Genomic DNA, 22451 nt, shown 5'->3' with positions numbered 1-22451 from the left:
TCTATAATATAGGCCTATGACGTGCTCTGGCGCAGGCGTACACTTTCCGCTGAGTATTCCTTTAGTCGGATCATGTAGTGGTTCGAATCCGAGTATTTTTGTAATAAGTGAGTAATTTTTTGTTTATTCTCTAATTTCTCTGGCTCTCTCTCTCTCTTTCTCTTTCTCTCTGTTTTGCTTGAAGTGCTACTTTCACCGACAGATTTTTTTCTACACTTGAAATTCATAGCATTTGTGGAAGAGCGTGTTAGTTTTATGATTGTTATTGATCAAATTAATGACATTAAATTTAATTACAGTCAACTCCGGATATAGTGAACCTCTGGGTTCACTATATCCGAGGTTCACTAAATCCGAAGTATCTACTAATCAGGTAGAAATGACAAACGCTGTTATGATGTGACTGCGTACTCAGCCTTGGAATTTCCCGTATCGCTTAATGGAAACTGGGAGGGGGTTGATGGAGTTTGAAAGCCATCGTAATCTTAATTTCATTTATGTTCTGGACATAATGTCCGTCCCCTTTTAATAAAAGAAGGCAATTTCATTTTCTGTTGTTTCGATGCTATCCGTCATAATGGAAATGTTTCTGAGAACAAAAGGCAACCCTTTGACGGTAGAGGATTAGAAATAACAGTAGAATAGTGTGCCTGAGAACAGAATGGCAACCCTTTGACGGTGGAGTGAGGCAAGATCGCCACGCGTTGCCTGGATTTACAGTACAGCTCATTGTCTAAGACTCAATCCCACCTTTGTCCTTTGACTAAAGGAGTAAGAAATTAGAATGTTGTTCTCAACACATTCTTTCAATTTTATACAAGAAGGTCTGACTTCAGATAAGAATTTGTCAGGATACAACTCTTGTAACTTAAAGTTTTAAGGTTCACTATGACCGAAGCGAGGGTTCACTATAAACGGAAATATTAATGTACTTTTTAATGTATGCGGGTCGGGACCAACGATTTAGGTTCACTATAGCCGAATGTTCACTATAACCGAGTTCACTATATCCAGAGTTGTCTGTATTAAGAAATTTACACCAAAAGTGAAGCTGATGCAGGGCTACACAATTATAGTTCTCCTAGAAACATTCGTTTATTCACAAATAGTTAGTGCCAATAATTAGTCTAATCGATTTTGTTTAATGTAAAATATAGTAAATGGAATTTCAGAAAGAATCGATGAAACGTGTGTTATTAATGTGTTAAGGCTTATTGTTTAAAAATAATTCATTCAGGCTCTTCGTTACAGAGTTAAAGGTAACGAATTGTATAGGGATTGAACTGTAGATTTACTACAAATTATAATAAGGCATAATTTAAAACAATCTCCCTTTTCTCTCTCGTACAGAAACAAATGCATGCGTCAATAACACTACGTAACAATGCTAACAGAAACTTTTTTATATTAAGCTTTCCTGCAGATAACATATGAAATGTAAACTCTAATTATTTTATTTAATCTCATCTTTAAGTTTACACATTACTAGTGGCTTGTGCAGCAAATGCTGCAAACTAAGTTCATTAGACGTTCAAATAAACATTTTTCAGATTTATTTTCAATGAAGAATACCAGACATTCTGAAAGTTATTTGCTTCCATAATAATGACAGATACTCTCTCTCGAGCCAATACTGAAGAGAAGCACGCATATAAATATCTACGCCACACCGCCATTAAATATATGAAAATGACCCAACCCCACTTGATTAATAACTATAAAAAATATTTGATTTTTAATAATATTATTATTTTACGTAAGTTTTATACTTTCAGTAACATATACTAAATATAGGCTACTATATAGCCGCCACTCAGTAAAATATAGAAATCAAAATCTAATTTAAGTTATTCTCTACATCTACTTATATAACCCCAAAACGTTTCATTTTCATATCATCAATATAGCATTAATATGTATAATTAATGAAAAATAGTCACATCACGGCATTAACTACAATAATATTTCATTTCTAATAGTAATAATGTCATCAAACCTCCTCAAGTTTTGTAATTTTTTAATATCCAATACACAGCTGTAGGCCTACCCAGAAAATTACACATCACAGAATCGAACCTGTAAATTATTTTTAGTGAGTTAAGTTTTTAATAACCAATTTAATTTGAGCTCTAAATATGTCAGCATTCTTGCAGATCATGGCCTTCGTGTAATATTAATTACTGTAGTGTGTGTTTTGTTTTATTCTGAAATGCAACACGGCCGACTTGATGCTCGCTTCGCTTCTCCTGAATGCAATTAGCTAGTTCTCAAAACTGACGACAGATGAATTTTGGAAAATAGGAAAATTATGTAGGAAAATTGACATTTCACTGAAAACTACTATTTTTCCGAAAAACTTTGGGTTCCAAGCTTCAAAATGAGGGGCCATTTATTAAAATCCGTTCAGCCCTTTTCCCGTAATTTCCATTACCAGTTCAAATTATATATATAAGGTACCGGGATCACTTTTCTTTTTTCTGCATTGCTGTGCAGTATGTTATTCATATTTCATATTTCTCCAAGTGACGGCCTGAACATCTGCAGACCTCTAACACATGAGTACAGTCTGTTACAAAAGGAACATTACAGTGCTTCCGTATAGAAATTCTTATACATTCAAAAACTTAAAATAAATTTTATAGTCCAGACACATGATCTGAAGACATTAATTCGTCAATTTAAGCACAGAAACTTAATCATAAAAAAAACAAAAAAGATCTTTTGAATTCAATATTTTCTAATATTAATAAAAAAAAAGTTCAGACTAGTTTGGGGGGGGGGCAGTGCCCCCCCATAACTCCGCCTGTGCTTGTGCCGGCGAAAAGCAATCTTGTGGCTCGACTAAGAATGCCGGTAACTTAGGTTCGACTCCCTCTGTGTTTCGGCTACAAAGCCAGCGACATAGTTTCGGAGTAACAAGTGGTACTCATCCGAGATTTCTCTTGCACATAGGTTCGAATCCTCATTGTCCCAATTATCTTTTTTTTTTTTCTTTTCCAAATGTTAAGGCGAATTTCTGGGAATATCACGGCGAATCTTTGGCCTCATCTCACCAAATACCAATTTGCTCTCAGAAATAGATAGAAATAACCCCGTACTGCGTTATTAAATAAGCGATTTAAAACATTCAGTGAGCCATGTTGGATTTCCGACAGAATATGAATATTTATTTCCTATTCATGTGGTGCCGTGTTGATATCACGTCTTCTGAGGTTCAGACCTGTCTTCAGACAGTTGACTAAACAATAACATACAACTCAGGAAGTGTTTTGTCTCGTTGTTATTGGATTTATTTCCTGTGTTGCCTTAATTGGTGACCTTGAACTATTCAACCACGTCATGAAGGCTCCCACTACGTGTTAATGTCTAGTATTTCTTAATCTGAACAGACCCAATCAGCAGGAAACAAACTGATGCCTTCTAAAAGCTCAATAGCAATAATAGTTTGTTGATCTGTTCTTACCTTAACTGAAATTGCATTATGTACTCTAATACCTAGACCACGGAATTTTATATACTAAAAACCCTGAAAAATGCATGCAACTATACAGTAAAAACTGTTGAAATATGCGCTAAAAATTTAAATATACAGGGTGTAACGAAAATAGTGAGCCAAACTTAAGTTATGGATTCCTCATATGTAGAGAAGAAAAAAAAGGTTATATGAACATGGGTCCGAAAATGTCTGGTTGTCGCGCTATAGGGGTTACAAGGAAGATCATTGTACACTACAAAACTTAGGTATTAGTTGATTAATGTTTCAGTCTGTGTACATTTCTTTACAGCAACCTGCTCCCAAATTCTTAGCATAGCACGTATTGTCCGACAGTGTTGCTCAATTCGCAGGCGGAGAGTTTCCATATCGTTCACAGGAATCGAATACACAAGCGACTTCAAGTGCTCCCACAAGTAGAAGTCCAGTGAGTTGAGATCTGGTGAGCATGGAGGCCAAGCAGTTGCTCCACCTCGCCCTATCCATCGGCCAGGGAATGTTGCATCCAGACTGAAATGTGTGCGAATTGAGCAACACCGTCGGACAATACATCCTACGCCAGGAATTTGAGAGCAGGTCCGGACGTCAATGCGACGAACTGCGGCCTGTATTCAGGCAGGAGGTGGACATTTTGAACAGTTCCTATAAACAAATGTACACAGACTAAAACATTAATCAACTAATACCTAACTTCTGTAGTGCACAATGATCCTCCTTGTGATCCCTATAACGCGGCAACCAGGCATTTCCGGACCTATGTTCATATAATCTTTTTTTTTTTCTTCTCTACGTATGAGGAATCCATACCTGAAGTTCGGCCTACTATTTTCGTTACACCCTGTATATGCAGTAAAAATTACACTTTAGAGGTTTATTTCATTTAATAATATGAAGTAAATGAAAATAATTCAAAGTAACCATCATATTTATTATTTTTTTCTATAAATGCATTAATTAACTTATTCATTTTACGTAGGCCTACATATTTTAATTGGTACATTTTTAACTTTCTAACTCTCCAACTTCTTTTTTTAACTTCCCTTGCCTTTCACGCAATTATTATGACAGTAAACAACCAACGATTTCTCCAGCTTACATACTGTGAAATTTCTTCTCTTATCCGTCAGATTTATTTTAAATTCTGAGAACGATCTCTTGGCATTATATGATGTGACAAGAGATTTCGTTTTCGCATGTGTTTAAATACATTTAGTTTTATTTCTATGAAATCAGAGCGCATTAGCAGTATTGTCTCATATCAAGCTTTGCGAATTATTTGTATTCGTACGTTACAATGGAGTGTTACACCTCGGCTGAATACACGGACATTTACTTCGTCTACGAAGCCGTTGGGTGAAAAGTAGAGAAATTCGAAGACTTTATCGTGAACTTCATCCTGACCGCACGTGTCCGGATAATAAAACATGACTCAACGCACGAAAGTACTAACCGTTTCCAAGAGATGTGTTGCCAGAACTACTGGTAGATGTGCCCTTTGGAGCCAAAATTATATATGGCTTCTTCACGATGGAGCTTTTCACTTTCCTCAGCAGGTGCGAAATCATACAGGTATCGACCATTACCTATGATTATCGTTGGATTGGACGAGGTGGATCTACACCATGGCCTCCTAGGTCGCCGGAACTCACTCCAATGGACTTCTTATGGGTCTACATAAAAACCCTTGTTTATGAAACACCTATTAAGACTAAAAGGATTATCATCGACTGAATTACTGCAGCATTCATGGAGATTAGGTGCAATGTTGGCGTCTACGAGCACCCATGACAAATTCTCTTGCGACGCCTTCGTCTTTCCGTCGTGTTTGATGGTTATAATTTTGAACATTTAACCCTAGCAATATCAATAAGTTTCAACTTCTGTAACAAATGCTTATACAGCATATCTCACCGTGAAATGTAGGCTATGTTTTGGTTGATTTGTGTATTATTTTTACTTGTGTAACGGAATGCAGCGAAATTTCGTAAGGGCCTTAGCGACTTTTCGACTTTTTTGTGTTGGCAGCACTGAGAGAAAGAAGAAGTGACCGTACTCAAATGAGACACCACAGACCAGGTAGTTAAAATAGTTACTCGTATGTACATAGATATTAAACAAGAAACCCCCAGGTATATTACTAATGCCGATCACGTGCATTCTCTTCCTATTAGCGGCGTGTTGTATATTTAGAAGTCTTCTACACCCATCTGTTTATATAGGAACAAATTTACGCGAGCTGAATTTTATTTCTGCAACTATAGATACGTCTAACACCCAACGGCAATGTTACAGCCTTGATCAAGGCAGGGTTTACAAAGCGTCTGACAGCATAAATGAGGAATCTCTATGAACAAGCAAACTTCGTGAAGACTAGGGTTTAATTCTGAGAATGGACGGGGGTATCTATCTCCTTTATAGAGGCTAGACGTGCCTCTTTTCTTGTTTTTGTCCTTATTGCCTACAGCACGGTTCTCAAACTTTTTGAAAAGGAGTGACTCACTTTTGTGCAAGAGTTTTATTTGCGACCACCCTCTACCGTACTTAACCCTACTTGAAAAATAAAAGTCCCTGTAAATTATAAAAACAATTTTAATCAAGTTTATGCAAACCCATTTTTCATTTGGAGACCTCCTTCAAAGAAGGTTGTATATCCTCTGAAAAAGTATACGATATACAACCTTCTTTGAGGGAGGTCTTCATTTCTCTTTCGCTTCTCAGACTGACCTTCTTTGCTGATATTTTCGAAAATTTAAATACTTTGAATAGTAGTTTGGAAGTCCAAGATGTTAACATAATAACAGCCAGGGATAAAATCAGCGGATTTATAAAGGAACTTGATTTCTGATCGACATTACTTAACAAAAGGAAATATGATTCGTTCCAACGCATGGAAAATTTAGCTACATATGATACGGATACCCTACACATTAGAAATTAAAAACAACAAATCCATAAACTTCCTAGACATCACAATGACAAAAGTAGATAACAAACACACTTTCAAAATCTACAGAAAACACACAACAACCACACACATACACAACACAAACATGCTGCATTTCGAGCCATGGTACACAAGACTGCTCAATATACCAATGAGCCAGCAAGACTACAAAGAAGAAATATGTACATAGCACAAGAAAATGGATAAAACCCCAACATAATAGACAACATAATGAAAAAGATAAAACATAATTACAAGAAACATAGAAACACAACATAAACACACAAAATGCATCCGGTCACATTAACATACGAAAACATAAACATACACAAGCTTGCATCTTCATTCAGAAAATTAAACTACAACATCGCATACAGAACACAGAACACTCTACAAAAGCATCTCAACGCACAAACAAATACAACCTAACACAAAAGCAGAACACATCACAAACACCAATCACAGCTACAGCAACATAGACACAGACATGGAAATCCGACATATCCAACCGAAAAACCAGAAACTAAACACACTTAAGAGAAGAACGAAATATATTGACACAAAAACACACCTATAACAACTCCTCAATACACAACTGAATTTGAAAACACAATTTGACTCCACATTTCATAAAACAAACGCACCCCCAACAAAACAACTGAAGAAACCGGAAGACGCAAGAACCTCACTAATTCTGAAGATGGCTGAAACTAGTCAACTAGGTATTTATAAACTTAGTTCACAATTAACACGTGAAAGTGATCACCATAAATTATAAGTATATTCCTAAGAGAATCCGAGTTTGTTTTTTTTTTTTTGTTACATTCATTTAAGTTTGCTCATTTTTAAACAACAGCTTTTTGAGTATTTGACGGAAGAAACTCAGGATAATTACGACAGTTGCATTCAACAAATATGAAACAGAAACTAGTTGAAATATAATACATGGAATGCTGAAACTACAATTTCTTTCCCAGAGCGGAGACCAGTTTTGAATCAAGAATAACCATAGCACTTGAAAAAACATCGTAAAATAACCACTTTAAAAAATCAGAGATTAGGGGCGCGGTAGGATTTTGCGTTATGTTTTGATATGCGGAGTCTTCTTATATGGAATAAAGATTAGTGTGGATTCATACACAATCATCTCTCCCCTACATCACATTGATCTGTAAGTCGGTACTACAGAGGAGGTAAAACGAAGAAAGAAAGAAAGAAAGAAAGAAAGAAAGAAAGAAAGAAAGAAAGAAAGAAAGAAAGAAAGAAAGAAAGAAAGAAAGATAATATAATAATGTAAACTTGTACATAAAATTACAGTCATAATGTCAGGCATGTAATAGATGCAATCAACTAATATATAGTTGCAGTACATGTTAACAGCCACCGACGTAGCTGAGGAGGTAGCGCGTTCCTCTGTTAATCCGAAATTGCACTCGGGCATAGATTCAATATCCGCTTCAGTAGATTGCCTGCTTGGGTTTTTCCGAGATTTTATCCAACTGTAAGGTGAATGTCAGGAAATGACATGGCAAATCCTCGGCCTCATCTCCCCAAATAGTATCTTACTATCAGCAAGTTCATTATTGTTAAATAACAGACTGAAAACAGAATACGTAACACACTCCCATAACTAGAGTATTTTAGTGTACGTAAAAATAATTTTGTATTTGCGTTATAGGGTTGACCAAAACCTACCGTTTTGAGTAGTTGAGAGTTTCACAGGCGTTACAGGATTTCGTAGTAGCAAAGAATCTTTTAAATGGGACACTCTGTGTATAATTTCATTTCATAAATTATAAATAGTGACACTTGTGGCGGACAAGATCGCAGTTGGGATATTTCTCGGGGTTCTCCCGTTTTTCTCCATATTAGACATCTACATCATTTCGTCACCATCTCTCCATTTCGCAATCATTCCATAGCATTCCCCGATCACCGGCTGACGACTCACGGAGGCGGCTGGTCTAGGGACGAGGGGAGTTGCCTGCTCGAAACCTGGGTACGCAGCGAACCTTAGTGTAGTTAGCCGATGTGGGTTTGGGAATGCGCCTAGCTTGAGGATTAGCGCAATAGATCGTAACAGGTCGCAGTGCTGGGCCATAGCGTCTCCTTCCTTAAATTCCATTCCATTCCATACCTCTGACTGATATGTAGGGAAGACTGTTGTGCCTTGAACATAGTGTAACTTTGAACATTTTTTTTTTTTTTCTTATTTTTGCTGCTACCTAGGGGACTCAAACTGAAGTACATTGTAGAGAAAGTCGCTAGGTAGCTCTGGTCGTAGTTTCGGTTTGATTTATTGCAAAGTGTGAGTTATGTGGACAAAAAAATATTTTTAGTACCGAAAGTAAATATTTCGTACATTGTTATTTTATGTTTTCTAACACGAGACCAAATTGTATCTGTGACTATCAATCAAGTACGGCATGTTCCCTACCATCTGGTGAGTAAATACATATGTTAATTTTCATGATTTATTCGAACCTCTAGTTTTGGCAGCCATATTTGTTTAAATGTGCACCCTCCTGTACCTTTGAAAACACATTATCTTCTACCATGGAACATGTTCCAAGGTACACGATACTATCGTTTTTTTAATAATTTCGAGGGAAAAATTGTTCCAAGGTACACGATACTATCGTTTTTTAATCATTTCGAGGGAAAAATTGTTCCGGGGTCGGGCATCGAACCCGGGACTTTTGGTTAAACGTACCAAAGGTCCCGGGTTCGATGCTTGGGCCCGGAACAATTTTTCCCTCGAAATTATTCAAATCGACTTTACAGAGAGTTATACCTGAAAGCTTGATTTGCTATCGTTTTTTGTTTTACTTTTGTTTTAAGATCATGCCTCGAAGTAAGTCTGGAGTTAAGATGCTCCCAATTGATTCATATTCCTTGAAGAAAGCTGTTGAAGCAGTAATGGCTCCTCCAGGAAATAAAATCTCAATCATAGAAGCCTGCACTGGTTTATAATAGCAAATACATTTTAAATATGATTATGAGTTTTTAGTGCTATATTTCCACCTATATTCCCTGTGTTCCAAGGTACAAGAGGGTATATTCCAAGGTAAATAAACCTGTTGTATAGGTATCGCAAGCAGGGAATACCGACGGAAGGAATGCGAATGAAACAATGCGAAAAGGAAGAGAGGGCGACAGGAAAGATCACGAGATAGCTTGAATGATATTCAAGAGTACAGTCGGAAGAGAAATGACATCGACAGAATCAGTCTTGCGTTGTGATAGTTACATTACGACTTTAGTTTGTTCCATTGCATGTGAATACATGCCTTGTATCGCAAGGTATTATTATTTCATTCGTAAACATATGTTGCGCGTTTAATTAGCTTCGAATTTTTCTCTTGCTACGTTCTTTATTTCCACAGCGATGTCCTCATTTGTTCATCTTCTTGGAAAAGACAGTACTTCATCGGCCAGCACCTCTCCCCCTCTCGGCGTGCCTACATACACACGTCAAAACAGAGAGCAACGCCACCATTGCTTTTCGGTAATCGTTCCTTGCGCGAGCTATACCTTTTAACACATTACATATCCCGTCATTTTATTTTTTCCGTCTTTAATAGATCTGCAAAACAGAAAATAGATACAGAAAGTTGTGAAGGAATCTTCAATGATTATTTCAAGCACTTTTTCATTTAAAAAATGTCATTTTCCAAAATAAAAAAAAATAAACTGCGGAAAGTGTTTCAAGGTACAACAGTCTCCCCCTACATCTACTGTATTATCCGGCAGTAGATCTCACTTGACAATATGTGTCAGAGGAAGAAGAACTGTTTGTATAAATCTGAAGTCTGATTAGTGAAATTATATTACTAGTCAGCGATATAATAATAATAATAATAATAATAATAGTAATAATAATTATTATTATTATTATTATTATTATTATTATTATTATTATAGTGGTTTATTTTAACTGACAGAGTTAAGGCCATTCGGCCTTCTCTTCCACTCAACCAGTATGATAGAAAATTACTACAGTGCTATGAATATAACATAATTAATACAATACAATACATTACAGTACAAGGCAATACAATACTACAATACAAGACAATATAATACATAATTAATATAATACAATGACAATTCTTTTCATCTTCACAACACCAATAAAATAATTATGTAATAATAATAATAATAATAATAATAATAATAATAATGATAGTTATACCTAAATTAAATTGAATTATTAAACTCGATCACAATTATAACTTCAATTTGACTGCGCCCGTAAGAAATCGTTTAGCCTTTTCTTGAAGGTGGTTATTGTCTGGCAGCCCCTAATCTCCTGAGATAGAGAATTCCATTCACGGGGGACTGAGACAGTAAAAGAGGATGAATAGTGGGATGTTCTATGGGCAGGAATTGCTAGGATTTGGCTCTCCTGTGACCTGGTGTTTAGATTGTGATTGTAGGATAAGTAGTTAAACCGGGAACGAAGATAATTTGGAGTAGAAGTGTGGAGAACTCGAAGCAGAAGAGAGAGCGAATGAAGAGTTCTACGGTTACTAAGTTGCAGCCAGGATAAAGATTTGAACGAGGGTGTAATGTGGATATGCAATGAAGGGGAAAAAGGAACTGACGACTCTATCCCCTTATCTCCTGGCTTAGTTGCCTCATGAATGATGCTTTATTGGTGTCACTTACGTGGTTTCAAATTGTCTTCGGACAGTTCACTAAACAAGAACTAATTTCTTGAACTCTCCATCCTGATTCAAATGATACAAGCTTGAAGTATCACAGCATTGCATTTTAGTAGCTATATTGCGATACAAGCGTGGTAAGTGCATTATAACAGAATCGAGGAAAAGTTAAAAAAGAGACGAAGTCGAATCTTCTCTATTTCCTAGATTCTGTTATGTACTTAACACATGTTTTGCATACTATTTTTGGTCGATCTTAATAAAAAATAAACTATTGTTAATCATTTCTAATTTAAATAAATAGTTCGTTTTTAACGCTAACACACTCATGTGTGATCGCCGTTTGTTATTTGTCGATAGATACCATTCCTGTGTTATTATCGTATTTGTCAATAAGTGTTATTCATTTGTTATTATTCGGCGGCGATTGTGAAAATCTATACTAATAATAAATCTGTAGCCAAAATTTTTCTGGTAATTTTCGATTTTCCAAAAATAATTGGTGTTAACATGTATAATTAACCACCTTGAAACCGAAAATCGCTTTTTTGACATTTTTGTCTGTCTGTCTGTCTGTCTGTCTGTCTGTCTGGATGTTTGTTACCTTTTCACGCGATAATGGCTGAACCGATTTCGATGAAAATTGGAATATAAATTAAGTTCGTTGTAACTTAGATTTTAGGCTATATGGCATTCAAAATACGTTGTTTAAAAGGGGGGGTTATAAGGGGGCCTGAATTAAATAAACCGAAATATCTCGCTTATTGATTTTTGTGAAAAATGCTACATAACAAAAGTTTCTTTAAAATGATTTCTGATAAGTTTTATTCTTTGAAAAATGTTGATAGGACTGATAATTAATGAGATAAATGAGTTTTAAAATCAAAATAACTGCCATCTAATGCGGTGTATTGAAATAAAAAACAAATGACTGCGTCTATAAGGGGCCTTGGACACAACAATCGAAAGCTATGAAACATAGCCTACAGACAATGTTTCTGTGTTTGTATGGAGTAATATCGGAAACTAAATTAACCGATTTGTATAATTAATTATTATTTCATCATTGGAAAGTGTAGTTTCTCTGGATGGACATAATGCTATAATGTTATTACAGTAACTTGTGAGTGAATTGAGTACAGGTAAGATTAAAATAGCTTCTTATGCACAGAAAACTTGATAGGTTATTCTGTATATTCATTTCCTGTATTTCTTAAAATAATGTTTTTGAACATATTCATTTTTATCTCAGAGAATTAACGAACAACGAGAGTGTATTGATTTAGTATGCAGTAATAGTACGTTAGCTTAGCAATCCATTATTGTATCATTCAAATTTTAACTATGCTTAATTGAATCGTGTTAAAATACATAAAATATATATGCAATAAATGCAATGCAAAAGAATTGGGTAATGAGCCAAGCAGATTATGTTGCGCTGTTGTAAAAGCTGTTCCTTCCGAGATTCAAGAGCTCCCACAACAAATTAAAAACTTTCTAATTTCGAGTACATCCGTTATCAACACACTTTTTACATAATATAATATAATATAAACATAATAAGAAATCTGTACCCAAAATTTTTCTGTTAATTTTCGCTTTTCCAAAAATAATTGGTAATAACAATTAAGAAACATGTTAAAGGAATTGTCATTGCACCAAATGAGTGGTCTCTGGATCAAAATGATCGCATTTTAATATTTTAAATACAATTTAAATTAAGTAACATGTTAAACGATTTATCCTTCTATCAAACACGAATGTTCCCTGGATCAAATGTCCTATTTTAATTATGTAATTACTTTATAATTATTTCTAACGAGTGCAGCGGAGCGCACGGGTACAGCTAGTGTAGTAATAAAATTGAAAATAACACACAAAAAATCATGCTTAGTATTTTTTTTTTTTTTTTTTCCTTTTCAGGTTCAGCACTTGACTTATAACGTGCCAGGTCGTGGTGCAAACGATGGCAGACAATTACACTTTCCTGACGGATGAAGGCGGCACCGCTGTGGCCTGCGCGGGAAGCGAGTTCGCGCTGGAGTCGTCCGCACAGTTCAGGGACTTGTCTCGCTTCTGGATACAGCGGATCTTTGTGCCCATCGTAGTGGGAGTCGGCCTGCTGGGGAACATCGTCACGATAGTGGTGCTCACGCGCAGGAGGATGCGCAGTTCCACGAACGTGTACCTGACTGCCCTTGCCGTGTCGGACCTCCTGTACTTGGTGTTCGTGTTCTCCCTGTCCTTCCAGCACTACCCCCACATACACAACCCGGGCTATCTCTGGTACTGGCAGTATTACGGATTTGGTACTTGGTTCACAGATGCTACATGTAAGTATACTAAAATTCACATTCTTTATGCTTCGATTGATTTATTTGAATTAATAGGTTGATTTCAATTGATCGATTGGTTCAATTGGATTGATTTTAATTAATTTATTGGTTGATTTGGATTGATCTATTTTAATTAATTTATTGCTTGATTTGGATTGATTGATTTTAATTATATATTATAGACATCTATCACGTAGTGCAGAGGGCGGCCACTAGAGGGAACCCAAGAGTTGGAACTCAGAGACAATTCTTTCCGACGCCGGGGTTGTATCCGGTGTGGCTTAGTGGATAAAGCATCAGCACGTAGAGCTGAAAACCCGGGTTCAAATCCCGGCGCCGGAGAGAATTTTTCTCCGTTCCATTACTCTATCATCGTATGATTTTAATTAATTTAATGGTTGATTTGATTTTATTGATTGGTTTCAATTGATTGATTAGTTTGAATTGATTATTTGATTGACTGGTTTATTTGAATTGATTGACTGGTCGTCTTGGATTGAATGCGTTATTGATTTGGATCGATTGATTTATTGACTTGAATTGGATGATTGATTTGAATTTATGTATTTATTTATTTACTTATTTCCTTACATACTTATTTATTTATTTATCTATCTATCTATCTATCTATCTATCTATCTATCTATCTATCTATCTATCTATCTATCTATCTATCTATCTATCTATCTATCTATCTATCTATCTATCTATCTATCTATCTATCTATCTATCTATCTATCTATCTATCTATCTATCTATCTATCTATCTATCTATCTATATCTATCTATCTATCTATCTATCTATCTATCTATCTATCTATCTATCTATCTATCTATCTATCTATCTATCTATCTATCTATCTATCTATCTATCTATCTATCTATTTATCTATTTACTTATTTATTTATTTATTTATTTATTTATTTATGTATTGACTTATTTATTTATTTATTTATTTATTTATTTATTTATTTATTTATTGACTTATTTATTTATTTATTTATTTATTTATTTATTTATTTGTCTATTTATTTATTTGATTCATTGGTTGGATTTTTCATCACAGACTGCTCGATTTAGACCCAGAGATGGACATTCGTGTGCATTTGCACCGAGTACACCGAACGCATTCACTCATTTGCATTGTTCTCAAGATTGCCTAACCTCTAGGTACTCTTGACTTTCTTGTCTCGCTGAAATCTGTAATCGACATACATCGATTGCAGCACGAACTACTTAATTAGTGTTGTATATAAACGTTCTACCCTTCAGGCATATCAATAAATATACCAAGATAACACAAATGAATTGGACACTTCGTTGAAACCATAGGCGGAGTTATGGGGGAGGGCAGTGCCCCCCCCCAAACTTGTTCTGAACTCCTTTTTTTTTTTTTCTATTAACGTTATAAAATAGGCTATTGAATTGAAGACATATTTTTTGCTTTTGCTTATGATTAAGTTTCTGTGCTTAAATTGATGAATTAATGTCTTCAGGTCATGTGTCTGGACTATAATATTTATTTTAAATTTCTGAATGTATAAGAATTTCTACACCTCATTTGAGGAATGGAAGCACTGTAATGCTTCTTTTGTAACAGCCTGTTACCCTGTGTTAGAGGTCTGCAGGTGTTCAGGCCGCCACTTGGAGATGTATGAATAACATACTGCAGAACAATGCAGAAAAAATAAAAGTAATCCCTGTATAATGTGTAAACTTAAAGACGAGATTAAATAAAATAATTAGAGTTTACATTTTATATATCTTCAGGAAGGTACGCTTCATATAAAAAGTTTCTGTTAGCACTGTTACGTAGTTTTATTGATGTATGCATGTGTTTCTGTACGAGAGAGAAAAAGAGGGAGATTGTTTTAAGTTATGCCTTTTTATATTTTGTAGTAGACCTACAGTTCAAGCCCTAAACATCGAGGGTATGGATGTAAAACTGTAAGAAATATGCCCTCTCGAAAATACTTTTTTTAAATTATCATATTCCGATATACTGTACCACGGTCAAGCATTAGAGAATCTCAGTTGTCCTGTTATCTTTCGTAATAAAATATGACGAAACTATGACCTTGTTGTGTAACAGTTGTACTGTTATACATGACATTATGTAGTGATTATTAGTCCGGAATTTACACACGACTTGTAAACGAGCTATTCGCAGTGTAAGTATAAGACAGATAAGATTTTTTATTAGTAACATCGTAAGTGTTTAGCCTAGCTATTTTACGTGCCGGTGTATCTCTAATAAATCGCAAATTTATATTTAAATGAGTACCTGTAGAATAAATTTTAAATAATTGCTTGTAAATTAATTATAATGTGTTTCTTTTCATTATTGAAGTATTACTACTAGCGCATGTTTATACTCATAAAACCTTAGTAAAAATCTCTCATTGGCTTCCTTTCCGATCTGTTTTTAAACTGACAAACGACAGGACTTCTGATATGTGAATCGGCGCAATGTCAGCCTCTACCTAAGACACTACAAATGTCCTTTCGTTAGATGGGATTTAAACCTCCACAAACGTTTAAAGCTCTGCTTTTATCGTTACATACAGAGTGACTCACAAGGATTTACCATCACTTACGGAGCTAATTTCCGAAGATATTTTAAGCAAAAAATGTCATATAAACATTTGTCCTAATCGCAAAATATTTTCAAAGTTACATTAATTTGAAGTTGTTAGAAAAATACCTTTTTTTTTTCCTTTTTTTTTACTGTAAAAAAATATTACAAATAGAGAACAAACTATTCAAAAGTGTCATTTATTTAATTGGCTAGTGTTCTGAAGCTAAAATGTGTTGTTAATTGCTTTGTACAGATTTTGTTTTTCAATTTTTAACTAAAAATGGTATCATTCTTACGCACTTATTACAAAAATTGTTACAAATCATACGACTTTAAGAACTTGATTCTTTACAGTTTAATTATGCATCCTAAGGTACAGTCTTGAAGAATTTACAAGAGTGGCGTGATTTGTGACATTTGTTGTGATAAATGCGTAAGAAACTGTAATTTTGTAGTTAAAAATCGGAAAAAAAAATCTGTACGAAGCAACTACGGAATTCATAACATATTTTTAGCTTCAGAATACTAACTAATTAAAAAAGTGATACTCCTGAATAGTTCATTCTTTACCTCTAATATTTTTTTTACCCTTAAAACTCAAGAATAATGGTATTTTACAAATAACTTCAAATTAGTGTAATTCTGAAAATATTGAGATTAGAACAAAGGTTTATATGACAATTTTTGCTCAGAATGTCTTCGGAAATAAGCTCCGTAAGGGGCGGTAAATCCTCATGAATTACCCTGTATACCACGAATGGCAATTTGCTTAACCATACTAATCCAAATTCAATATTTAATATCAACATTGTCGCAGAATTTGAAATTTCAGAAGTGTTCACTAAATTATATTTTTTATAAATATATTCCAAGTTGAGCCAAGTTATCATAGCATAATGAAATCAAAATATTTTATCTTTATTAAACGTAGTAAGTGTTCGCAATATTCTCTTTAAACAGAGTATGGACGAAAATAGAAGTAAAATAACAAAAAAGACCTAAACTGTTGATATGTTTCCGGTGAAACACTGCCAAATGTTGCATACCTGATGTCTAATTATATCGTGTTTCAAGGCGATGATAGTAGCATAAGAATTTTATAAGCACCTGTTTAAGTAGGCAATGATCATGTCTCAAAGGAATGTCCTGCAGAAACTGTAAACCTGTCACCATATGGAAGATTCCGTATATTTTATGGTTATACAACATTGTTTATGTCTTCAGTTTCCAGGAATATTAGCACACGCCATGAATTCGTTAACTAGTATTACACATCTTCCTTTCCAAAACTACAAAATTAATTAGTACATAAAACGATGTAATTTTTTTATGTTTTCTCATTGTATTTTACTTTTTTGTCTAGCCAAAGATAATTTCAACGAAAACTGCATCAAATTAGTTTCGTAGATTTGTTAGGATGAATTTCTGACGAACTACTGGCACTGTCAGTTACCTTCTCCTTCGGAGTAGGTAGTGCGTGGAAAAGTTACTAACTACAACGTAAGGCAGTAGAAATTTAACTGTAAAATTAAAATTCACATTAAAGCTACAAAATGTTCGGAAAGTCACCGTACACTTTCACTGTGAACTTGTAATCGATGAAAGTGATGCCCACGAGCTTCAATACAAGCTTGTACCGATTCTTGCAAAATGGTTGCCGTTCATCAAGTTGGTAATCTCGGTAACTGCAAATTTTGTTGCTTCTCATGAAAAAGTCTGTTGGTGACAAGTCTGGGGAGCGTGGGGGTCATAGATTTTTTTTAAAGATGATGCATTCACCAAATATCCCAAATGTATGTATGTTATTCAAAGTTACGAATTTTTTCACGCCGACCAAATGCTATTTCGAGAATGATGAGCGATACTCGAAGCGCACGAGAATTACGAGACGAGAGTCGAAAGACAAATGTAACGAACACAGCGAGCGAGAGCGGCAGTTACTTTTGTTCATCTCTACTATACACCATTAGTTCTAATTTTCGTTACCGAAGTTACGTAAAAATTTATCCTATCTCCGTGATAAAGTGAACCAGGTATATGCACTGGCAGTGCCTACTTTCAGAGCTATTGTCTACTTTCAGAGAATTTTGGATTAATTACATTTTATGGTGGTTCTCTACGTGAACTATCAAAAAGTATTGTGAAGCCATACTGTTTCCGACTGTAAATTGCTCATTCTCAGTTTGTTTTCTGTTCAGTGGCGTAGCGTCAATGTAAGCTAAAAAGCTCAGCTTCCCCAGTTAATAATTTCATAATAAACCTACAGTTTATGGACAAAACTATTTATTAATTTTAATAGAATTTATATTTATGCGTTAAATATTGTGATGCAGCAGGTCAGGATGATTTGTGATGCAGCAGTAAACAAGAAGCCTGCATACACCAGCTTCCAAGCAGACTGGTTTCTTCTGTGTAATCCACCCCGCAGATTTTCCATCCCTTTCTAACTAAACTACCCTAGTCGCAAGGCTCTCAAGAAGCTAGCTTTAACATTTAAAATAAGTAGTTTCCGAGTAATCCCTTTTCGTGAATTGTGTTCAGTTGAAGTGTTAGTGTGCATGATATAATAAATAATGAGTGAAATAACAGTTCCTGACACCAATTTACTTGAATTTTTTAGGACAATTATATTATCAAGACTGACTTACGAACAAAAGAGTGATCTAAAAAACAAATGACCGACTCCCTTGCTGTCAATGTAGGACACACTCAAAATACAAACGCATACTAACGTAATGATACTAATACCACAGTCTAGTATATACTGTACAGTCGCGAAGCTCAATACGTAGTAAATATGCAAACATTAGATAGTTGCTCACCACTAGGATCGCTAATATCGCCTCATTATAGGCAATGCAAAATAGTACCGTCACAGTCTATTGTTTCTAGCACCCTCAAAACTCAAGCTTCGAGACTGTATATAGTAGACTGTGCTAATACTGTATCTATTGACCGTTAATATTGTTATTTATCTAAGTATGACAGGGAGTGAGCTAATGTTACACGTATACGTGTCTATTTGTTAGAGATATGTGTAAACCGTGAAATCATATTTTACTACGTACCATTTGAGGTATTTTTTAAGACTATATTTTTGTAATACGTTTTCTCATATTGCATGAAAGACAACTTGAGTTAGCTTCCCCTGCTCAAAATTTCATGCTACGCCACTGTTTTTGTCTACCACTATTCTATCTTGCGACGACCGTAGGTTCCATGAAACGTTAATGCAGGTTTCGGGGACAGATACAATACGTTAATCAGATTACACAATATTCAGAACCGCTGCCAGCTTTTTATATCTACACATTTTTGCTACAGATCATCTCCTCCAACGATTACTAATGGTAGGTCTACATGTCGACATGACATTGAATTATGGTTTATGATTCATGATAAACAAAAAACTGAAAGATAGAATTTATGGTCATTCATACAACGAAGCATAGATAGTTCTTAGCTTGTTAAACGAGGCTAGATCAGTATCTGGAACACACATACTTTAAGTCTATAAACTACTCAATGATAATATAGAGCATCATTTCATACTTAAGAAATTTAAGAAGAGAGGTAAGGAAGACGTGAGACATAGCCTTCGTTATTTGCAAGTGAGAAATAAGACTATTCGTAATGACAGGAATGAACTCATAATATGGGAAATCAGTTTTCAAGGCATCATTAACTTTTGCATTGTTATTGCATAGATTCCTATTTATAGAATTCTGTTTCGAACCTCGATATATCCTTGTAGCACAGTCTAGTATATAGTCACGAAGCATGAGTTGTGAGGGTGCTAAGAACAATAGACTGTGCCAGTACTATTTCGCATTGTCTGTAATGATGCGATATTAGCGATCCTAGTGGTTAGCAACTATCATGCATATTTACTACGTAATGAGCTTCGTGACTGTATATAAAAGAATGTGCTTGTAGTTTATTCCGGATCAACTTACTTTTTTTTAGATAGATAGATGGATTTATTGACCAATATTATACATACTGGTGTGCAATATTATAAGAATTTTCTCTTAAATCCAATGCACGGGTTACCGCAATAGAGCGCTGCAAACCTTGGACAAAGACTATTTTTTGTTTCCTGCTTTTTTTTTTACACAATTCTATTTAATTTGAGAACCTATTTTCGTAATGCCACATAGACATAATGAAATGTTAATACTGACATCAGACCCAATATGAGGGCATTAACATTAGATGTTAACCACACTTAACTATACACCATTAACGTTGAATGAAAGACAGTAAATAATCTACTCCAAATCTCTAAACCCATTGTACTTAACGTTATTCTGTTTTGAAATGTACAAATATACAAATATACAAAGTAACAATTTCCAGTTTTGTATTAAAATTAATCTTACATGTATGCCACTTTAATGTTCTATGATAGTTAATTTACAATTATCTTATTCACATATACATACACAATTCTAAAAACATTCATATTGGAATAATGTATCACAAATTTTCATTGCTGAAACTCCGTCACTTTACGCTTTCCAATTGATAGTCGTACCTTGCCACTCCTTTGAAATGAGCATAATTGTTCTATTTGAAAGCTTTGGTCCTATCAAAGGGTTCATCTGCGACATGTAGCAACACAACCAAAATAACCAACAAGTTGCTGCAGTCAGCATTAATACCGCTTGCAGTATTCCTCTATTTGGACCCTTCGGAATCACAAATGGTAATACTATACCAACAACTGCCCACAAGACAGTAAATATTATAACAGGTATGGCCGAGAGGGCCATTTTTATTGCAATTTAATTAATTTAAAGGTATAACAAAATTATCTCGACGCTTATTCCATGCTTAACGGTGCTTCATCGAAAAAAGTGTAATAACAGTTTTGATATATTTAACATGTAGAATCACCTTTTAAAAATATTTACTTATTTATTTATTTATTTATTTATTTATTTATTTATTTATTTATTTATTTATTTATTATCTACTTATTTATCCACATTTACTTATTTATTTGTTTATTTATTTATTTATCCACTTGTTTATTTATTTTTTATTTATTTGTTTGTTTTTTGTTTCTTTCTTTGTTTTGTTTTGTTTATTTTCGCTTTAAGCCCTAGGTCACATCGGGACTGCCTGTTGTTTATTCTTGGGAATACTTATTTCTGTTGTAGTATGTCTATTATTTCGTGTTAATTTTGATCCAATCCGGTATTTGCCTTATTTAACTGAAGATTACTTATATTTTATATTTAGTCGAGAAAAACGACTAAAAAAACCTCGACCATATTGGTCGGCACCGGGAATCGAACCCAGAGCCTTCTCATTTTAGTATCGGAAAGTCATTGATTTCCGCAGCCATAAATTATTGTGCTTAAAAGTAAATTTCCGCGCCTGAAAGTACTTTTAAGCACACTAATTTTATTATAAATACTGAAAACATAAATTCCTACTACTTATTTGGGCCTATTATAAACATTCACGACACAATTATTTAAATTGAAAATTACAACATTTTGAGATTTTATAAATATATTATTCGCTTTCGAATCACTCATTTTCGTAATTATATTTATCACTTTTAATTTGTATATTCCAAAATTACATGACAAGCAGAATTCCATTTAAGCTTCCTAACAACCAGCAAAATAATCACTATAGCCTACTACAAATCCGAAGACCGTGAACTCATCTCTTTCCATACGAATGTAATACTCTTTCGTCTTTGACGTCAGAAGTTCGCCATTGCGAGAGAACGAATCAACAATTTTATTCTCTTTAAAATATAAATACATTAGGGATTCTCGAGCGACTGTCTAAAAAATCTTGTATGAAACACGTGCGAAACTAGCGTTTTAAGCAAGAGAAGTGCTCAAAACGCTATAATTTCGCAACTTGTTTCATAAATATCTATTTTCAAAAGTGAACATTTCATCCAGAAAAAGACGGAAAGAGATGGCTAAGAAGATCGGGATGAACTTGATAATGAAATCAATATTTCTTTCCTGTTACCTGTTCTATCAGTCACTACTTATATTTGCCTACGGATAATAGTCCTTATAAACACCACTTGTGTAAATGAATAAATCTGTCTTTCCTCTTCAAGTTATCAATATTTCTTAGAATCGAGTTTGAGAGCTCTTGACGTTGGTTTGTGTGACGCATATTCAGCTTATGTACGTACCTCCGCCCGACTCATAACTCGCATTGCGATGAAATGGGAGGAACACATGGAAATTCAAGGTAAGACGTATTAATAAAATGAAGGCCTGCTTTAAACATCACATACACGTGGTTCATCCGGTCCTCGTATTACGAGCGGCGCGGCGGTTATATCTGTGGAACTGTAGAATGTGCGGTTTTTAAATGTGTCTGACCTTGAGATGAACCACGAGGAGCTGCGCTGTCAGGAGACAACCGAAGATGTTTATTAAAGGAGAC

The 22451-nt window shown here is 34.7% G+C and overlaps 1 protein-coding gene across 3 annotated transcripts in view; it reads left to right on the top strand.

Moving 5' to 3' along the window:
- Positions 1–22451, top strand: part of Proc-R (Proctolin receptor) — a 162596-nt gene that overhangs the window by 116156 nt on the left and 23989 nt on the right. For all 3 annotated transcript variants that reach the window (XM_069815265.1, XM_069815268.1, XM_069815267.1), the window contains one exon: positions 13028–13437. In XM_069815265.1, coding sequence (XP_069671366.1) covers positions 13071–13437 — 367 coding nt within the window. In that variant the 5' untranslated portion in view covers positions 13028–13070. The remainder of the gene's footprint in view (positions 1–13027; positions 13438–22451) is intronic.

This window comes from Periplaneta americana, chromosome 16 (genome assembly GCF_040183065.1).
Source record: "Periplaneta americana isolate PAMFEO1 chromosome 16, P.americana_PAMFEO1_priV1, whole genome shotgun sequence".
NCBI lineage: Eukaryota > Metazoa > Arthropoda > Insecta > Blattodea > Blattidae > Periplaneta > Periplaneta americana.
The sequence above is the reverse complement of the archived record's forward strand: the minus strand, read 5'-3'. Positions and strand labels throughout refer to the sequence as shown.